General features: G+C 40.0%; 1 protein-coding gene across 3 annotated transcripts in view; it reads right to left on the bottom strand.

Moving 5' to 3' along the window:
• GRIA3 (glutamate ionotropic receptor AMPA type subunit 3) overlaps window positions 1-22,319 on the bottom strand; it is a 146,137-nt gene that overhangs the window by 68,131 nt on the left and 55,687 nt on the right. For all 3 annotated transcript variants that reach the window (XR_009726233.1, XM_061358092.1, XM_061358093.1), the window contains exon 4: window positions 13,076-13,263. Coding sequence is in view for 2 of the 3 variants with exons in the window: in XM_061358092.1 (XP_061214076.1) it covers window positions 13,076-13,263 (188 nt within the window). In the remaining variant the exon portion in view is untranslated. The remainder of the gene's footprint in view (window positions 1-13,075; window positions 13,264-22,319) is intronic.

Here is a 22,319-nt window from a genome sequence, read left to right as displayed (position 1 = left end):
TTCTCTCAGCCTTTTCTTGTATGTCAGGTGCTCGAGTCCCTTAATCGTCATGGGGGCCCTTCACTGGACTAGCTCCATGATGCCTAGGTCTTTCCTATATCAGTGAGCTCAGAACTTTACACAGAGCTGAGTAGAAGGGAAGAATCACCTCTATTGACCTGCTGACCACATTAGTCTATGCAGCCCAGGATGCTGTTGGCCTTGCTGTGAGAGTGCAGTGCTGGCTTGTGGTCAATTTGTATGTCAGGACCCCAAGATCCTGCTCTGCAGAGCTGCTTTACAGCCAGGAAGCCTCTATCCACTCTGTACTGGTTATTCTAAAGTACAGGGCTTTGCATTTCCCTTCGCTGAACTTCATGAGGTTCCTCTGTTCATTTCACCAACCTGCAAAAGTATTGCAGCACAAGCACCTGGTGTATGAAATGCTCCGTCTAATCTGGTATCTGCAAACTTGCTGAGAGTGCACTCCATCCCACAACCTTCAGATCATTAATAGAGAGGTTAAACAGCATTAGCCCAGCACTCTAAGGGTACTCCAAATAGTAACTAGCCTCCAGGTTGCCTTTGTGCTGCTGATCACAACCCTCTAAGCCCAGCAGTTCAGTCAGTTTTAAATCCACCTTACTGCCTGCGTGGGCTTTGATTTTAAAGAGTCACTGGAAAACACAAGCTAAGGGGATATGCTTGCACTTTCACCTAGGGAAGTAGCTGTCATGATTTTGGCAGCAGTGAAAAGAAAACTACCATGTCCATTTAATACTTGTGAAGCTTATCTTCCCTTAATTTGAATCTATTGCCATCTGGTCTGTTTAGTCTGTTTAATCAGTTATTTATCATCTTTTATTTACAAATGAAGAAAGAAGGAAAAAGAGATCATAAAAGTACAGACTACCTCCTCTGCAGCTCAAAACCCTGACATTTTATGAGTCCATTAGATCTTTCCATAACATAAAATACTGATGCTGACAGACAGTATTGCCACAAGGAAGGGCTAAAGATTTTTACTATGCTTTTCATACCTGACAAGTGGCAGAAGTATGCCACTTAAATGAAATGACAGGCAAAGATCTGACCTGCTATAATGTGTCTTTCCATTTCAACCATACCTGGGAACAATAAGGCAGTTTAATTCTAGAACTCTTTCCTACATTTTAAAAAGACAGCAAGGAAAAAGATTTCCTGTAATCTCAGAGTAAAAAAGGATTTTGTTGTATTTGTCGAGGTTATCCATGCATTAATTCGGGTTCCACTTTTGGAAAAAGCCCACATTAACTTCAAGAATTTCTACTGATTTTTAAGTATACGTGTATATTTCTGAGCACTGTCTTTATGACTTGCTATACAAATACAGCTATGACACTGCCACCTTCAGTGTCATAAGTGTGTGAATGCCAGAAGTGATGGCATGATATTTTTCTTTCAGGAGCAAACAAGTAAACCAGACAACTGGACTCAAGTCTAAAGAAATGTCAACAGCATTGTCAGGATCAGCTGTCAGTGTGGGTTGCACTGTGGGAACAGCACGCACATCAAGGACAGCAACGTCTGGCAAACCTGAACTGTTGCGGAGCACACTGTCTTCTCTCCTGGGTATCAGGTCAGGTGTTTCATAGATTCTACCCCTATTGGTATCCTTTCTGTTCTGAGGATGGAGTTACTTAAAGATTATCTCAGATCTGAGCAGCTCCTACCTGATATTGGGTTGAATGATTGAAAAGTTGTGCCCTGTGATGCAACATGCTATTGGACCAGTGTTACCAGCTAATATGGTCTTCAGGGCACACTTAAGAAGGCAGAGGAACAGAGTATTAGGGTGACAATCCTACCGGTTCAAGAAAACCGAAAGTCAAGACCCAAAAAGTTGTTGGCAGTATGTCAGCAAGGATGTCTAGCTTATTTTGAGTGGCATCTGCAATGCACTACATCTAAGCTCTGTTTCTACCACTCAAGAGGAGAAACTGAAGCAGCTCTTCAGCTGGAAAGCAGCATTCTCTCCCTGGCCTCCCTCCTATTCCTGTAGACCTTTACTGCTGTGGGGGAGCTGCCCATGGGGCTTGCAGCCACCACACTTCAGTTCTCTGGGGTCAGTGTGCTGTCAATAGCAACGCAGTTACCTTCCACAGTGTTACCATGTGAGCAAAGGTGTAATGGCATTTTGACAGCCATACATAATCATTCCTCACTAGGTTTACTTTGCACAGGTCACCCCTTGTCATGTAAATTTTCCAGATAGAGAGGATAAACAGGGGGAGAACAGTAAATAAAAGCGTTACTGAAATGTGAATAGGATTTTCCTCATCTAACCAGATGCCGCAGTAAAAATAAGATACCTTGTAACTACAGCAGATCCATTTTACAGCTAGTCTGCAGAGCCCACTCCCCTGTTGTCCAACTCAGACACATGCAATTACACAAAGAGAGTTCCCTTTGAGGATTATAAACACAAGACAAGGCTCAATCTTTCCTCAGTGAAATTTATAAAACGTAGCTTTTTTGGTGTCATGATTTTCTCTCTTTCTATCACACCAACACCACCATCACCAACATAGGTGGTTCCAAAGGAACCGCAATCCTATGGTGGCAAAAGACATGCCACAGCTAGTGGTGGTCTGCCACAGCCAAACATGTGACACTTTTCCTGCCTTTAATTCCATGGAAATAAAGCCATTTCCACATTCAGCAGAAGCAGCTTCCCTCATACAAAGGGTAAAAACCTCACGATTGCAATTGCAGTGCAAAGCCAGGGAAGGCGATTTATTTCTTCACTTAGAATTAATGGGATGGGAATCTGGTCACCAGAGATTGTGATGCTGTAAAATATGCAGTAAACAATGATTTCATTTATATGAAGGATGAGTAGCATATTACATTTGAGTTAAATATTAAATGAAGAATGTATTAAATACTAAGATGAAGATTCCACACACGTACTATTTGTTGTTGGCAAAAATAACTGCATACATAGTTGAAATTAATTCACCCACCATTTCAGAGGTCTCCTGTCCTTTAGGGAATGTCAGAAATCCATACATACAGTTTCAATTGCTGCATTTGGTATTTTTGTGCATTATATGTACCGAAGAATTTTACTTCCATGCCACCTTGTATATTTATGACTACACCTCATAATTAAAATCCTACTTTCCTCTACAGCACAGTATCAAGACCATTTGTTTAGAATTGTAAAACATTCTTCAGACAGCTTTTGACTTTTCCTCAATGTATCCCTCATGGGAGGTAATCTCGTAGAGAACAGGAGTCTCCTTGAAGGAGACAAAAAACCGCATGGTGAAGCAGGGACCTCAGATGCCTCTGGAGCATATTATTAAAGTTCTTTCCTCTCTGTCCCCTTCTTGTACCCTTCTCTCCTTTGCCTCTCTCCTTTATGACAGTCACATCAATAGTGAAATTTTACTTTTAGGCCATCTCCAGATAGATGATCGTTATGCAGGTTAGTCCTTGGAGGGTAATCAAACGCAACATCTGAAAGCTGTATTGTACTTCATTCTCCCTCCATATGGCTAAACTTTCTTTTCCCATAACTAATGTGACATTTGCAGATTGAAGACTGTGAAGTATAATACACATTTAATGTGTGCATGAAAGGTTACTCTAGAAATTACTTAAAAAAAAAATTACAAGCTGCAACATAGGTTCTGAGGGCATGACACTTCCTCCTAATTTCCTTCAGAGTGATGACAAAGTTTTTGTGTGCCCTGAAACTATTTTGCTAAATTCTTTTCCCTTGCTGTGACTTAGCAATATTGTCCGATTACCTAATCTGTTGGCAGTTATTGTTAAAGGACATATTCTGCTGCAAAACATCAGACCCTAGAGAACACTGAGATGAAGAGTTTCATGATCCCTTTTAACTGACATCCATAATCACAATTATTTACTCTTTAAACCAAACACAGTTCACTAAATAAACTTTATATCAAAATCTCTTCTTTGTTTAGACAGATGAGAACAGAGTTATATGACTCAGGACTGCTCCTCTCTTCACAAGTCATGTCCTTCAATACAAAGACCTTCACATGAAAATCAATCAAATCTTATGCTACCCTTAATCACTTGACGCTATTTCACTAAAACCACAATCAGATATGGGGGGTTTTACAATCACAACAAATTATTTGTAGCATATGAAAGGGATATGCAAAATCACCAAGACTTTGCCCCTTATTTTGCCAAGCTATTCTCAAGAGAAAATACCTGTTCCCATAGAGCTTCCTTGAAGAGATGTGTTGTAGATACTTTTAACTAGTGAATACTTCAGCTTCTTGAGTGAGATTAATAAAGTAACAATCCAGTGGTGTTATGGAGAATTTTTGCAGTTGTATTTACAGGAAGTAAATGATTTCATTAAATGTGTTACTATGTAGCGGTGATTTCATACATAGGGCATTTTAGGCAGAAGATTATACTTTAATTGTCTACACAGCTCTAGTATATTCTTTGAGAACTTCCTCCCTTGAAAAATATTCATAATGGAGTGATTTTACACCCAAGGTTATTTCAAGAGGTTCGAGTAATTTCTCAAGCCCCTATGAAATCTTTAAAGTTCAAAACTCACCTGAAGTTTCATACAGAGATTTCAGGTCTCACAGAAACAATCAAAACCTCGAATGTGTACAGGAAATTTCGAATCACAGTAAGCTGTCTGTGTTGAGTATCAGAATTGCTTTAATTCAAAACTGAAAAACCACACTACAGTACTCTCTTCATTGGTTTCATCTTCTAGATCTACTGGTCCAGTGTTCTGTCTTCCTCCCTCTTTCTTGACTATAACACTTTTCAGGTCAGACACCACCAGAAGGCCAGCAACCACGACATCAAGGGATTTGGGTTATGTTCTCTGATCTGACACAAATTGTTGGTACAGTGTTAAAAAATTACTTGGGTCTGAAGCTTTTTGATGCACTGCTGTCATCAAAGCTTGAATAACTTCTTTGAAGATAACCAATTTGGTAATTTGGGACTTTGCAACTTCAATTTCTCCACATGGATCTTTCAAAGAGTGCAGGGGAGCTGAAATTTGTATTAGCTCATTGAAAAGGTACACAGAGAAAGATCTTAGCTGTATTCTGTCTTCCAATAGCTTCTGACAAATTCTATAGTATTCATCTATTTTGCATTTGAACCCACCAAGGTCCACTCTTGTTCATTTGTCAAAGCCCTCTGGAAATACATCTGCTACGTAAGCCTCAATTCACCACCTCTGAGCAGAGACATGAGGTATTGCTAACCCGAGAGAGAATAGGCACCATTGCTATCTCTGCTCTGATACTCTAGAGAGCCCAAGACAACAGGAATTTATGTTAACTGCTCAGGTGGGTAAGCTTCTTGGTAATCATCACATGTGTTTTCACTGACATGCAACCACCTTTTCAAAAGACACCGGTATTTCTTAGTCAATTCTTTTTAGCTCAGAAACTTGCACCTTGTTAGAGTTGACTGCCTTTCCCTAACAACATTCATTGTTAAATTTCCTTCAATCTACAATGCATCCAGCTCCTATCCCATGTAACATGGTCTCATCACAGTAACATCCTCATTTCCAACTTCACATACACTCTCTTTACTTATGCTGCCTCCTTGCTTCTTGGCAGCTGTGGATGTCTACATCAGGTATAGCAAACCCAGCACTATTGATAATTCCAGATTAGCATCCTTCACTAAGTTTCACAACAGTTAAAGTTACTTTCACAAAAACTATTAATAATAGTAATCTTACATTTATTCTTGGTTTTCCAAACCTTCTGCATCAAGCACATACGCTTCAGCACTGTCATGCAGCTTAAAGTTATATCCACATCACTAACAAGCAGTTCTTTAGTGACCTTTGCATTATTTGCCTATCCTTGTGACACAGGAGATGATATTTAAGTGTCCTTTTTGGTTTTCAATACCATGAAACTGTATGTTGTACATTCCTAAGAGTACACTCTTGGAATCACAGGCAAACATAAAACACGCTCATTTCTTCTTCTCATATCTCATATGGTAAATGAAACTCTTTCAGTCTTACCTGCTCAAAATATAAAAGCATGCATATCCAGTGGGGAAGGAGAGAAAGAAATTAGGTAAACTGAGGCACGGGGTTTTCATTTAAAAAATACATACATTTTCCATTTTCTCCATATCTCCCATCAGCAGGTCAGCGTAAAATCCCACTATTATTCCCTGGGATTGAACAAGAGTCCTTGGAAGCAGAATTCTGTTTATATAAATCATTACAGCATGACAGGATCACTTCAAACTATTATTTGGATATAACCCAGAAGTGTCGCAGTAATTCAGTCCCAATGCTCACATGAGAATCTTTTGGAAGGGGTTTTGTACTGCAGAGCACTGCCTTCAAGCAGACCAAAAAATACTGAATAGGAGCCATTCTTTTTTTTTTTTTTTCCCCCTTTTGAGCGTTTCCTTTCCTTTTTAAGTGCTCTATGAAATTAAGGAAAAAAAAAAATCAGTGCAACCTCCTCTAGAAAAATTGAGGTTACTTTTTCTTATGTTTTTTATTATAAATGGAATTTTACTGTGCCTACAATTGCATTCAATTTGCTCTTTTCAATGCTTTGAAGGAGTTTGAAAGGTTTATTCTGCTTCACTATAAACAGCACTCTGCAATATTCCCGGTATAACGTGGTGCATAAACCATGAACTGAAAAAGATTACAAAGAGCTAATTTATTTTTACTAGACTTAGTCTATGCAGCAGGGGAGGCCATTTTACTCATATGAGGTAATAAAGTTACAGCAATATTTTTCTTTTCTGATCCTTTACATGCGTTCTCCCAGGACACAAGATACTCAGAGTATTTTTGAGGGTCTATGCATATTGTCAATAATTTTATTCACTGCACGTTTTGGAAGAATGAGCTTCCAGTGGTACATACACCCCTATACCTACACATGCATATGCACGGTATGACACAAATTAACTTAGTAACATGGGCTTTTTTAAAGCCTGGAAGCATTAACTTCCTTTAAAACTGTTATGCTGGTTTCCATCTTACTGGTTCAATACTGTGGGAGGAGTTCGTGTTGAGGTTTAGTTGATAACTTATAGGACCTAATTCTTTATAAATTTAGCCCAAGCCGTCCCTGGTACCTTTAATCTGCTCTAGAGAGGCCAGCAGAATTGCAACGGAATGCAGGCAGGGGGGCTGGAACAAGATGATCTTGAAGGTCCCTTACAACCTAAATCCTTCTATGATTCTACAATTCTATGAAGGTGGGATAAGAGACTGGCATAATGTATAAATGTGTAATTACAAGCAGAGTGTGATTTTTACTAGGATGGTATTTTGCCATATTATGGCCTGCTCCAAAACCATCTATAGCCAGAACAAATGCACTGTACCTCTGGATGGCATCTAGGGACCTCATATTTAGGTACTTACCCCTGCAAGGCTGTAGCTGTCAGTTGCTAATGTCTTACTACTGCCCTGCCACATCAGGGGGGGTTCCCTCGCCAAAAATCTTGCTATTTGAACTGCAGTGCAACAGGGCTCTATGAAATGCACTTGGGAACAGCTTGGCATATGAGGGGCCCTGAAAAGCACCAGTGGTTCTCTCCCTTCCCCAGACCTGTGATTCGTACCGCACCAGAGCCATTAATCCTGGCTTAGTCAGCTGTGAAAAAAGACATACGCTCTTGTGCGGCTTTTCTTTTACTGAGTTAGGAATTCTTCCCTTGTAAATGAACTTATGAGATAGCAGAACTATCATGCTGCCTCTGGTGATGTACAACGCCTGTTTGCACAGTGGTATTGTGCTATTACTATTCATTTTGATAGTGTGTTTCCTTCCTCTCCCTGCAGTTGGTTCATCTGAATTGTTGCCAAGATGGTTGCCTTGGAAACTAATTAAGGAAAGCCTTTGGTTAGAAGCAGAGTTTCAAGCATTAAACTATTTGAGAGACAGATGCAGAAATTAAGGTAATGTCTGCTAGGATGAAAGGGTTTATCCTTTATATAGAGAAGAAAGAACCACATTAACTGCTAGGTCTGTAACAAAGCAACTTCTATACAACACTGATTTTTAAAACCTGGAAGAGATGTGTGTGAGTGAGGGAGTTTAAAACCAGTCAAAGGCTTAGAAGAGGTGACAAAGATTCCCAGAGCTGATAGGGATAGGGAAACAGACAAATACAGTGGGACAAAAGCCTCAAGAGATCACATATTGAGCAAATTCTAGCCAGCTCTCCCTTTCGCTCAAATACTCTGTACCTTTAAAAGACTTCTGAATGTTGTATTTGAAAAACACCAGTACAGCTAATGAAGGACCAAATCCTCTTCCATGGGCTAGGTATGGCATGAGAAGCATCAGTGTGTACATTTGCTTCCAAAGTACATCAAACGCAGGAGCAAGAGGCTATCGCAAATGGTGGCCCTCTGGCTTGACTTTCGTTCTGACACTGTCAGCAAGGACAATTAGTGCCAGCCGCAGAAGCAGCTCATACAATGTGGACACAGGGTAAATAATGAGTGGGACTCTCACAGGGCTTGCTAAGGGCAAAACACACACAAAACTTCAGCTCACTGAAAAGACGCAAAGGGACAACTCCACGGCAAACTGCTTTTGCAGCTACCCAGTAACTGAAGTTCAACACAAGTACAATCTCTCTGTGAGCACAGTGGCATCAATTTAAATACTGTCTCCAGGATAATGGTCGACGTTATACTTGCAACAGTTTAGAGAAAAGATTTTGGTTCTTTTTGCATTTAATGGCAATGCAGAGGTTGCCATATAAATACGCCTGAAACTCCATAAAAAGCGTACGACAAATGTGGTAAAAACATGAAAAATACTAAAAGCAAATGCATGTGTGTGCATTGGTGTGTGCATTACAGCTCAGGAATTACCACAGAACATAAAATGAGTAATTACTACTATCACAGAAAAATAAAACCTCTAACAGTGACTTCAGATTCATAGACCTCTAGCACAAAACCAGAGTTGCTTGGCAGCAGCCTTCTACATACACCAGCTTGCATACTTATGGTGAGACATTTTGTATTAATTATTATTATTGCAGATCAGATACATTTAAAACCGTGCTGTAATGTCTTCTGAACACTTTCAAGCTTTGTGTGCCATTACCTCAGTCATTCTGCAGGATTACTATTACTCTGTTAAATTCCTGTCATTTGGAACCTGCCTTTCTTTAAGAAGTCTGCATGAAGGCTTTGGAGAGACATTACTATTTACAAGTTAGAAACTCTCTCCTCAGGTACGTGTGAAATGTGCTATATGTGGGCAGAACAACCCAAGATGTTACTTCTCTCTGCTTTAGCAATCCATCTCCAGCCCTTTACTAGCTTTACAGCTGATAGGAGCAGAACCTTTAAGGCAGGTAACAGCTGTCACATTTGACATATGCCTATTTCTTACTTACCTTCCGCTAGCTATGGTCCTGAGGGTGACTGACCTAAGTAATTCCCCTTTCTTCCCCACACGCCTGTACAGACCTGTGAACTGCTGAAACTCTCTGGATGTGAAGGGAACAAGTGACCTTTCATTCTGCTTTAGATCCTTGGTTTCAATAATACTCATGGGCACCTAATGAAGATATGTCCTAAATTTTAAGTTTCTAGTTCATTGGAAACGTACAAATGAACTGTACGATATGTATGAAATGTTCTGAGTGACATTACACAACATTTACATACCCAATACTCTCTTAGAGCCTCTGCTCTGCACAGCTCCACACACAGGATAAAATAGGAGTGTGATACGGCAGTGTCCCTGAGCCCTGGAAAACACAGTAAGGGCACACTGCCCTGGAGGCAGTACCTTCAGAGGACATGGCATCACTGGAGTTCATAAGCAAAGCAGAAGCTGAAGCTACGCATAAGCTCTGCTCCTCCTTCAAGTGTGCCACTGTGTTTATAGGCAGTTGTTATATTTTTAATTGCTACAGAGAACACAGGCAAACCCACACCAGACTGTTCACAATGGAACACATACACCAGGAAGCTTACAGGAAAGCAGAGTTGATTTTTTCACTTACATTTTTCCTTCTTGTTGCTTTTAATGACTACTGGTCAACTGAATACTGCAGTTTTGCATTTATTTTTATGACACTCCAAATGTGAAAGTTGTTGAGCTGTGAGCTCACTCCTCTGAGATCTGAACAGTTCTGCAGAGGGATGTAGCTGTAGCTGCACTGAAAACCCGCAGACCATCTTCCTAATTTCAACATTTCAGAGGCAAGGGTCAGTGCTCACACTGGACAGAGTTCAAACAATCAGATTACCCTTCTTAATCCTACGGATGCTTTACCTGAAGTCTTTGACAGTTTGACTGCCACTGTAAAACTTTGAGGACTGCATTCTCTACTGTAATGTTGCTTCTGCTTTGTGAGATGCCTCCGCTCAGAACAGATACTGCCTTGGAGCCTAACCTTTATGACTATGTTTGGAGATACTGTCCTTTTGACAAAAACACACAGACTGGAAAAAAACAGGTCTTTTGTTAAGTTTCACCATTTTGATCCTGAATGGAGTTTCTTCCTCCTCATTTCCCCTCAGGGGATTTTCTTCTAAATGGACATAAAGCCACTCTAGTCTGAAATACAACTTGTTATCTTGGGAATAAGAAAAACATATTTCTTAAATCAAGAACATGTCTCTAAATTCATGGTTGAACACGCTAAAGCCTACTGTTAGCTCTCAGAAGAAAATGTTCTGTTTATAAGAACAAAATTTTATATCTATCTGTGAAGAAATACTGGAATATTTTAGCATCAAGGGAAAAGAAGTGTGGGGAACTTATGAATTTTGCATGACATAAGTGTTGCTATCTGTATGCTTGAAAGGCCACTAGATGATTAAATTGGCTATAGTTTTGTTGTGCAAAGAGGGATATGGATCCACATGCTCAGTGGTTATAGAACTATAGGGCAAATGAATAAACAGATGGTACCTTACAGAATGGATATTAATCTCTGCTTCCCCATACTCTGCAGCTGAAGAGACAGGGTCAGAGGTAATTTGGGCAGGGTATCCACCTCTAGGACACAATGTAGGGCCCATCACAAGATTCTCTGGAAGCGAAATGAAACCAGATGTGCTGCCGACTGAAACCTGGCACAAAACAGGCAACCCACATAGAGTAGGAGCTGAGGTGTCCTCTCCCCTTCCTTACATCTACATACCGGGAGAGACAGCTGGGAGAGAACCCTTCCTGGGTATCAGCCAGTCCTGAGAAGAAAAATACTTCGTATGACAGGTTTCAGATCCTGGAAACATAGGGACATACAGATGTGCCAGATGCTAAAGGCATATGGAATACTCAAGGTCACTGACTTGCATATCTGTATGCCACTGGAGGAAGGTACAGAATATTGCAGCAGGATCTGGAGGCTCTGAAAAAAATCCTCAGATGTGTAACTGTCTTTAGATAAACCTACACTTCTGGAAGAGAGGTATACCCTGACTTTAACTGGTTGAAAAACGCATCAAAGGAAGAGAACTGCACATACTGGCCAGCCTGACACAGGAGAAGAGGTCACTCGTATTTAATCCAAGCACTAACACAAAGCCACAATACGCAGTTTCTGGAGTAAAGAACTGACAAGCTTGCTGAACAGCCTGGCCAAGAGCCCAAAAGTCTGATAGCAAACTCAGCACGTGTGTAGACTGTTTAGTGGTTTACAGTCTGTTTATTTCTGCTATGACTTTTGTTCTTGAGTAAGTCCTATGCAAGCTTCTGCAATACAGAGTCATTGGCAAATGCTGTTGTTGTCCCTGAGAAAATAAAATGGCAGGGGCCACTTATCCCTACAATAAAACCCCCTCTCTGGATGTAGGCATCACTCCCAGAAGGTGATGGGGGGGGGTTGCACATTTGAAGATACGTTCCTGATGAAGACAAAAAAGAGAAAGAAAAAAGGAAAGGCAGCTGGGCTGAGGCAGCCTGTGCCAACCCTCTGTGGGATAGAGTCTCTCTGTCAGTACTCTGCCATAACAGGTAGAGTGTCTTGGCTTCCCTTTGCTCACTGTGGAAAAGCTCTTCAAAGACACCTGCAGTTGTGCAGGCAGCATGCTGTTAAGGTACTCAGGTGCTACCTCTTCTTAGCTGAGCAGATTTTCTAGACTCCACACAAAGCACTGATTTGACTTTCTAAACTGCAATAAAACTGCAATAAAATGCTAGATTTGAAATATGCAAATCCAGAGTTATCTGGCCCCTCAATAGTATGCTATCAGCAAACACAGCTGGCTAAAGAGAAGACAACTTGCCATTCCCTGGAGCAAACTGGCTGGCTCGATTTAAGTACCACACATATTTGTGAGGGGTTTTTTACCTACTTTATGAGAAGATAACAAGGTAAGCAGAGGAAATGGAAGGAAAAGCTGAAAATCAGTTAATTGTTCAGCTGTCAACATGAGGTCCACCATTACTGACTTTCCCTGTAGAAACTTAAGTCATACCAAAGATTATGGCCATTCCTCTGGGGCAAAGCAAACACTTTGAAGGTCATGCAATAGCAGAACAGTCACCCAAACTTACATCTTCCCCAGTAAAAGTATTTAGACTCTAAAATCCACAATTTAAGCCTATCAACAGCACTAGCTGTGCAGAGGGAAGGGCTTTACGCACCAGAAAGTGATAATGAGTCATTTGGACTACCACCTGAATTTGTCATTACAAATATTTCCATTTGGGAATTCTCTAAGATGATTCAAAACTACTTCACTGGCTTTTTATTTCTTGTTTCATGTTCCACTTAACAAACTGCACCTGTCTTGCAATTCTGACAAGTAGCCCTGATGTCACTAATGTTATTCTGGCAGATGAGGTTTTAGGTTCCTAACCTACTTAAAAATAATTCATTATTAACATTTGGGAAGAAATATCACAGAGGCATTTCCTGGTAGGCTACATGTAAGTGCTGCCATCAACCATGAGCAACTCCAAGGCATTTTAATTTCACTAGGTAACCAACCAGTTGCTGGGACTCACATATCAATGGATATTTAATTAATCTTTAGAAATAGACAGTTCTGGAAACATTAATGGTATCTGTCACAGAGAGATCACAGTTTCTAAAAGGCATATACCTGTTCCAAAATGGTGTTGATTCTGTCTACTTCACAGTCAATTAAGTATCTTTTTTCTTGCCGTCTGTCCATCTCCTCTATAATTCTTCTGAACTCTTGAACATCTTTTATGCTTCCTACAGATCTGGCTGTCACTTGCCAGTTGTTTTGTACTGCTGCTTCCATAATCGCCTGAAGAATGGAAAACCCTGCAGGAGGAAGAGACAGTGCAACTGTTTAAAAACAGAACAAAACCAGGTTTGAATGCTTGGCAAAGGGTTCACAAAAACTTGCATCATCCAAAGGGACACAGACTAGCTAACAGCCTGCAAATACTTCACCACTTGAGAAAGCAACAGTGGAGGGACCAGTTTCTTCTTTCAGCTATGCCACTGCCAAAGTCACTGACTTCAGCAGAATTGCTTGGCGGTATATTGCTGTGAGGCGTATCAGAATCTGTCCAATATATCATATTATGATCCTCTTAGGGATGTTTATAGTCATGCTGGGGATCGTGCCAGCTGAGAATAGGAGCCTGCAGCCATTATTTGGGCAAAAAACCATCAGCTTGAAGGGCTGGACAGAAGGGGTAATTTGCTTGTGCAGACTGCAGCAATGGGTCATTAACTGGCAGAGATCCAAGCACTGCTCAAGAATGCCAATTAAGTCACTGCGCTGGCTATTGAGCCACAGCCCACAGGAGAATATTTTACTGATACTCACCTTGGTTTCAAAAAATGTTTTTAAATATGGAGTCTAGCAGCATTAAGCACGCTTTGAATGCTTTCGTTAAGGTAATACCAACTCACTTAGCAGCCTCAACAGAGGAGAGAAGCCGCACAGAATAACCAAAGGCTGCACAGTGGGAAATCATAAAAGCAAACGGCTTTTCATTTCTTGTGAATGGCCATGCAGACAGAACTGAAGTCCCTAAGTGAAAGGTGGTGGAACTGAGAATGGTGATCTTCAATTCATGCTATGTAGGAGTCATCAGACATTGATTTGCACCCCTTTATTATCTGGGAATTTGGTGAATTACCTATTTAGATTCAGGACATTAAAATACTTTCATAGTTCTAATTGTTTCAAGTCTGGGTGGATGCCAATCAAAGACAGAGGTCATCTACTTCAAGCACACACAGTGGTCTCCAGAGGAGTTTCTTTCATCAGAAGCATCAATGTGCACTGTGCTTCTGTTCAGATAATTTATTTGCAAAACTTTCAATCCAATCATTTAGTCATGCTGTGGATTTCTTATCCATAGCCAGATTTTAAAAGTGCACAAACACATGAACATACAGGATCAACAACCAATTGTGCTTTTTGATAAGTAGACCCTATGCTTCTGAAACTGAAATGAGTTTGAGCTACAGAGGAACAGCATGTTCACTGCTTCAAATTATACCTATAGCTACTCTGAACTTGGGTATCATTGGAGGTAACTGAGAACTGTGCCGCAGTGTGATCATCCATAGCCTGCTGTAAATCCGTAGTGGCTGTCTGAAGCCAGAGGAGCTGCACCATTACCTCATTACAGACACAAACAAGGAACGAATGTGATTTTCTCGATTGCAATTAGATTATTACAATTTACCATGTGACTTCCTTAAGTCTTACTCAAATGCCCCCACTTTACCCGTGCAGCCTCCTGGATTCTTAATGCTTGATTTGTATGAATGCACTTTACTATCCCATGGAAGGTGGTGACAATTAATACATACGCTGGTTGGGAATTCTTTCTGGCATCTTCTTTCCCCTGAGACTATTGAAAGAGAGGCATTTACATATGAACTCAGTCTTCCTTAACATCATATTTTACAAAAATGGCTGTGATGTCTGTGACAGCACTGTGATCCCATTATATGTAGGAGGAAGATCTAAGACTAAGATACTTGTTTCACTGCAAACAAGGAATTCTGATGTGGGAACATAAACACCACTAATGGGGACTTATAAATGCTTTGTGTACAAAGACGTGCTTTTAAAAAAATATGATTCCACTAAGTAATGAATATTTACAACTTTGTTTCATCATTCATATATTGTCTAAGCATGAACCTTGAGCTTGCTGTAAACAACAGAAAACAGTCCATGAGTCTATTTTTTTCACTTAAAATTGAACAAAATGGTGCAACATAATTTAAAAAATGACACTTCAAAAAAACCCTGTAGCTCTACTTTATGCTAATATCACATACAAAACTTCTGAATTGCCTTGGGGAAAGAGTGAAAAGACACATGCTGGAGAGCAGATGCCATCGGTTGACTGCCACGCATCTGGCTTCAGTTAACTGTTTGAGTCAGAGCTCACTTTGTCAAACCTTGAATATCTCAGAAGAAAGCTGGGCAATTTTCCTAATTCTGTGCAACTGCATGTTCGTGTGGGTGTGAGTGTATGTTTTTGCATGTGTGTGCATTAGCAGTTGCCGTTTCAAGAAAGAGAAGGACAAAGTTACTCAGCAGCCTTTCTCCTAGACATGAAAATACAATTACAGCTATCTTACTGTGAAGAAGTTCCAGAGCTTCAGCACCTCTGTCTTCTCTACCTCATGTTTCTCCTTGTCACACCAAGTCTTTACAGTCACAGTCCCCTCTACCTTTTCCAGGTCTTGGAATCCTTTCTATGGTCACTGTGCCATGCAGGCTCACCTCTCTTGGGCTCGCTTCCTCCCGTCCTCACTTTGAGAAGTAGCAGTTGCCCTTCCTGCTCTTTAGGCCAGCCCTCTGACAACATTTACAAAGCCCACTCCCCCTGCCTTACAAAAGCATCGTTCAATCCTCCTGCTCGCAGGAAAGCAGCATCTTGTCATTGTTGCAAACACGTGTTCCTTGTTCCCAACCTCTGATCTCTCTCCATGCCTATTGCCTTCATCCCATTTACCACCTTTTACATCACTACCCATTATGTGGTATTTCTGTAAACATGTTCCAGGCTCCAGATGTACTCTACCATTAAGAGAGCTGTTATATAAGTAGTGTGATTGTTTAAATAAAAGGACCATTTTATCTTCAAATGTGCATTTTTCTTTCTCCTTAGCATAACAATGCAAGCTGTGATAGTTTGGGGGCACTGCCTAAGTAAGGAATGAGGGCATTTTTTTCTCTATTCGATGCACGTCAGTGACCAGACCTTCACATGGAGCTTTTCGATTCCCTATCCCACAGTAAACACACTGTGCAAAAGCTCTACAGGAGATGCTCACCCCAGAGCAGCCCAGAGGTGCTAAATTCTCCTGGGTGTCTCTCACCCCATTCACCCTAAAGGAAACCATCCAGTCATGGTAATTATCTCTATCTTGTAGTCTTTCTATGGTCTGCATCAGTCCTAAAGATTAAAGACTGGTAATTCACCGCAGGTCTGTGAAAAATGCTTTCATTAATACTGCTGCCAGTTTATACTACTCGATAAAGCCAAAAAATATTAGATACGGCAAGAAAAACTGACATCCTCCCAGAAGATGACAGCAATGTGATCGTCCAAAACCAGGTTCGTAACACCACTACTGAAATTCAAAGGTTGTTCATTCTATAGTCAGTAATGCAAATACAGACCACAGGAAAAATTCATTCAGACCCCAATCTGATCTTTTTACCTCTTTTGTTTTAGTCATACCTTGGATGTGAAAATGCAGCAGGATGGAAGTCATGCATTTTCCTGGGAGCACTGCTTCTGAGGATAGCTCATCTGATGGCATCACATCCCTTCACTGCACTGTTATTAACATGTTGGCGTAACTGATTTATAGATATGTCTGGTCACATGATGGTGATGTCCATACTTGCCAGGTCATGCCATGGACCCATATTATGATATGGTCCCTTTTAGCCAACTACTGGGGAGGGGTTACTCCTGTGATCTCTGAATACAATCTCACAAGACAATCTCATCTGCACAGACTAAAAGCAGAGACAATCCCGGCCTTTACATTCAAATGTGTCATTGTCTGGTTTATTCTTGAGATATTGATGATTCAAAAGACCTAACCTTCATTCTGAACAGTCTGCAAAATGACTGGACTGGAGGCAGATATAGTAATAAAACTAGAACAAAACAAGTGCCCAGGTCACCTCTCAGTGAGCTGAAGCAAGTATTTTGAGATTTGCTGACCAAAGCTTGCAAAGAAGTCAAATATTCAGTAAAAATTTCCCTCAAAGCAGGGAAAATGTAATTTGTTGCCATGCTATCTCTGTACTTTAAACAACCCAGACAGAATTACATTCTAGGAAGCCCTCCCTGCAGCTAGACAAAGACACAAATTCAGAGTTATCTTCATAATTCTGCAAGGGAAGCAAAGCCTGTACCTCAGTCTTTCAGATCATCCCTTTGATACAAGCACCTCTGAACTGACCCTACTAACACAGGTGAAGAAGATATTGCAGTCTTTTGCATCTATGAAACCTTTTCCACACCCATGTAAGCAAAATGCGTCCGAGCAGTGTTCTCAGCCATATGAAATTCTATGTACTACATCACTGAACTTACTTTTAAGTAACAAGAATCATTAATGTGTCATGAATAAATGACCACACTGGAACATCTGTAGCATCATATGAGCCCTTAGAACTCGCACCAAAATACTTACTGACAAAAAATTACCACCTATGCAAACCTCTCTTTTCCTGAATATTCCTGATAAGATTTTGGACTGCAGCCTTCTATTAGAAAAGAAATAGCATTTCCTTGAAGTCCCTCTTTCTTTTGCCTTACTGAGTGCCAAAGATCATTGAGGGGTATATTTTCTTGGAATGCAGCATGCTTGTGCAAGCTGAATGAACATCAGCTCTAATCTGAATACTTGTGTTTTGAGCTATGCTTCTGGGACACGACATGAAGAACTAAGCTTCTGGCCTATAAATGAACTTCTGGGATTTAAGTGAGGAGCTGTGTTTGACAAGGGCACAATGAACTCACCAAAAGGAGGCCATCACAGCAAGTGTTTTCCCAAGACAAGTACAAATTCTACAATGCCAGCTTACATTTCAAGCGTACCAGAGGTCTTAAGTTGAGAAATTCTTGGATATTCTGTGTGTTTGGCACTGAGCCTAGCAAACAGACCAACATGTTAGCATGAGTAAAAAACAACTAGCCAACCCAAAACACTCCCCATCATTCAAAATCCAAACATGTCAGGCAAGTATGCTTTACATCACTTATGTCTGCTTAACGATTTTATAGTAAGGGAAGAAGTAAGGAACAAGCTACTAAATTAGTCACCAGTAAGAGATGCAGCAGATGCCTAGTGCACTGGAGTGCTCTATCAGTCTAACACCTGTAAGTTCAAATTATTAAATCAAAATAAAATAACTGCATTCTATCTGTTCCTGACCTGAACACATCTATGTGGTAACCAGCACGTAAAGTTGACTGTTCAACTCCACTGTTCTGGTAATGGACAACCTTCTAGGCCATGTAGTAAACACACTCTAATGTTAGGTTTTTTTTTCTGCTTTTTCTATTCAATAAACCTCTAGTTTCCCCTGCACATATATTACATTATTGCAACCTGTCTCCATAAACAGAGAAACCTACAGAAATAGGTATGTCAGCTTTGTGGAGTAAATGTGAGCTTGCCTGGCTCTGAGGGAGGATTCACAGGAACTGTGTAGTCCGCATTTGCTCAGGATGGGACACAGCTAAATATGCAGGAATTCAGATCTGGTGAATACAAGTAAAAGACTTTTTTCCTCCTTTTTAAACGGCTCTTTCTGTATGCATTTCACCTTGATCTGGTCTTGCATAACAACCTTGCATCTAACTCACCCCTCATTTTACTCAAGTTTTAGGTCAGTGCAACTCCAGTGTTTGTGAATGAAGCTGTGCTAGTGTAAAATGAGTAATGTAGTAAGAGATCAAAGAATACAATATTCAAGGGCAGACATAAGGATGCTGTAAGCAATTCTGTCACTTTCATAAAGGGACTTACTGATATGACTTTCACAATGATGTGGGCAAGTGTAGGACAGATAGCTATAACTCAATACAACAATATGATCCAAAGTTTATCAAAAGAGCTGTGTTCTAGTTTCAGCTTTGCTATGCAAATATTTATTTAAATAATTTCCAAGGGAATAACAATTGCCTGATTATAGCTTCTGGATGCAGACGGGTAACAAAACAGATGAGATGAGAACACTTTAAAACCAGAGTATGTTCTGCTTGAGGAAAATAAAACAGGTAAACAATTGTGCAGAGAAGGCAGAAGAATTAGCACAGAAAATCAGAGAAAGGAATAATGTATTTTGAGAAGTGACAGAAGGTGAAGAGCACTTTGTTGTCCAGTGGGCATAGGCTGTAGGGTATCCTCTGTGTACTTATTATTAAGAACTCTTGATACTGATGCTATCAGAAAGCTGACAGAGGTAGTAGTATGGTAGTAGGGCATGCTGTCACCAGGGAATGCTGAGATCTGGGAGATATGGGCCTAGGAGTAGTGGAGAGCCCTCCCAAGGGGAAAACTTTGTTACATGCAAATGGCAAAACTACAAAACTACATTAATATTAAAAATAACCAACTTTCAGTCTTTAGGAGAGCTGAATTAAAAAAAAATAATAAAAATTAAACTGCTTAAGTATACAAAGATTTGACCTGTGAAGCTCTACAGTACATCCAGTCTGCCCAGCAGAGCTGAAAACCTAAAACTGTGCAGTAAGCATATGCAGTTGCACATACAGTGGGATGCAAATCCAAGGAGTCCAATTCCAATGATATTCCTGCCCAACACCCATTTCCCTGAGTGCCTTAAATTCTTCAGCAAGGACATGCTCAAATTGACATCAGCAAAATTAAAATAAACCATTTGCTGAGTACAGCTCTGCATCCTCTTGGTATTGGGAAAGTAACACCATAACTGTAGTACGATATCATTGCCTTGCTAGATGCAGCCTTTTGTAGCAGCCTTTTTCCATTCTATTCACTTCTGAGCACTTCTATCCCATGACCACACTGTTTTGCAGCCTCACATTCTGCCTCTTGTATGGAGCAAGCTAGAGGGAGCCCACACCAAGCCCTGCTTCTTGCAAGAGACCAGCCTACTGCTGAAGAGCATTTGAATGATATAATCTGAATAGTAATTTCTTTTGGTATAAAAGAACAAACCAAGATACACAGGTATTACCAACCACTTCCTTCAGACCATTAGAGGTAGGTTTTCTAATTAACTACTCCTGTTCACTGGTTACTGAAGAAATTAGAGCAAGCCACCATGCACAGAAAATATGCTAGCCATAATCCTCCTAATGTTACATGCCATAAAATTGACCATAGTGAGTTCTAAGTAAGACCCTTTGGCCTTAGGCTGTCCTAAATTCAGGCATATTTGTAAGACTCACAGTTTCTCTTCATAGTTGAAAGAGAAAGATGCCATGCCATTTCTCTGTTTTTAACATGTGTGGAAATCAAGGGAAGAAAATACATAAAAGAATGAAGTTGTGCAAGGCATCATCATGCAGGTACTACTCACAATCTTTACCTGCAATTGAAAAACTAAAAGAGAACAAAAATCCCAATGTGTTGACTAGCACTCAACTGATGAGGCTAATTACTGCATGTTAAAAATACATATCTAATTGTGTTTACATATTTATCTCAGCAAAAAGATTCTAATTAGGAATCACAAAGTTAGCAATTATCAGGCTGAAAAAGAAAACCTAACTTGTCTGCAAAACAACTGTAGAACATTCCATGTGAAGCCAGTTCTTGAAGGGAAAGCTTGTAACAACCAAAATCAGAGCATGTGCAGATCCTACAGGACGTGGAAAATTTAACTCATCTTTTGGTGACAATACTGACTTTGAGGAGATATATTTGGGTTATCAGATGACTTGGAGAAAAATAGGAAATGAAAAGCCACCTGATAAACAATGGAGCAGTGCGCTGCTTCTCAGTGATGAGCCAAGCTGTTGAACCACCTTTCTGGAGGCTTGACTGTGGCTGGTCTGAGCAAGGTGGTCTAATGAATACAGTTGTCATTTCAGAAACAAAAGGTCTGGTCCTGTGTATAACATTAATGCTGACCTTCCTGGGGCACTGATATGGATTTTCTTCCTCTCTTCCACAGGCCTGCAAAACTCCTTGTGTACCTCTGCCTTAATGACACATTGGAGCCAAGCTTCATTGTTTCAGAAGTACATCCTACCTGGGTTTGTATCTCCCTCAGAGCCATCTACACTTAATACAAAGCAGGGCACATCACACAAGATGTTTTAGTGTGATTCAGCCTTCAGAGAATCCTTTCAAAGACGTTAATTATGTTAACAACTCTAAATGCTCAAAGCACCAAAAATTAACAGATTTATTATCAACATTCCCATATGAAATAGGCAAATAATAAATTTGCCATAGAATAAAAAAATTATCTGGCCTATCCTAGACAGAGAATGAGTAATACACCCAATTTTCAAATTCAGGTTCTCCTGATTCCTATCTAGATTTATTTTTATTTCAAGCAGTGACATAGTTGAGCATATACTGTTAAAGATTCCTATACTGCCGACAAACAGCTAGCTGCTGAAATGATACAGTAAAAACATCAATATGGTATCTCGGAATACATTTTCCTCCTATCTTATTTGCCAGACTAAGCTGGATAGTTACCTAGCTGCCAGTGAACTGGGATACTGATGGAGAGCATTATTTATTATTCCAGGTGAAGTTGCACAATTGTGATATGATTACAAAGAGAATTAAAAAGGAAAGTATTGTGAGGAATTATCATCTCAGAAAGGAAATAAAAATGAAGTCTTTTTTACGCTTAAATAGATTTTATTTATTTATTTATTTATTTAAGCCAAAAGAGAGTATTAGTGGATTTATTCTGTTGTAGGCAGGAAATGCTCTGGGAAAAGGAAATCTAGACTCTTATCAACAGCACAGGATTTTGAAAATAGCTAAAGCTTGGCCTCATATATCACTGCATTCATCTCAAGAGCTAAAAATTCAATTTTAATGTGTGCTGCAACCTTAAAATTATTGATAACACAAGTTAATTCTTTACCATGGTATGTATAGGGTTTTTAGCTTGAGCATGCGAGAATATTGCTCACTGCCTTCTCATGAAAACATGTCTGGAACTGCTGAGTCTAAAAATTGTTAAATATTATTCCTTTGAAGAAACAATCACAAGAGATTATGGTAATCGGAGCATGAATTGATATACATATTCATCACAAAAAGACCCTGAATTCACCTCAGATAAATGTCTTGTAAAAAAGAATATGCTGGTTGAATGCCCTCAAACATAGTAAAATTATTCTTTCTATCTGACC

This window comes from Neopsephotus bourkii, unplaced genomic scaffold (assembly GCF_033783945.1).
Source record: "Neopsephotus bourkii isolate Nb327-2 ecotype Australia unplaced genomic scaffold, CSIRO-AGI_Nbou_v1 NB_936, whole genome shotgun sequence".
In the NCBI taxonomy this organism is placed as follows: domain Eukaryota; kingdom Metazoa; phylum Chordata; class Aves; order Psittaciformes; family Psittacidae; genus Neopsephotus; species Neopsephotus bourkii.
The sequence above is the reverse complement of the archived record's forward strand: the minus strand, read 5'-3'. Positions and strand labels throughout refer to the sequence as shown.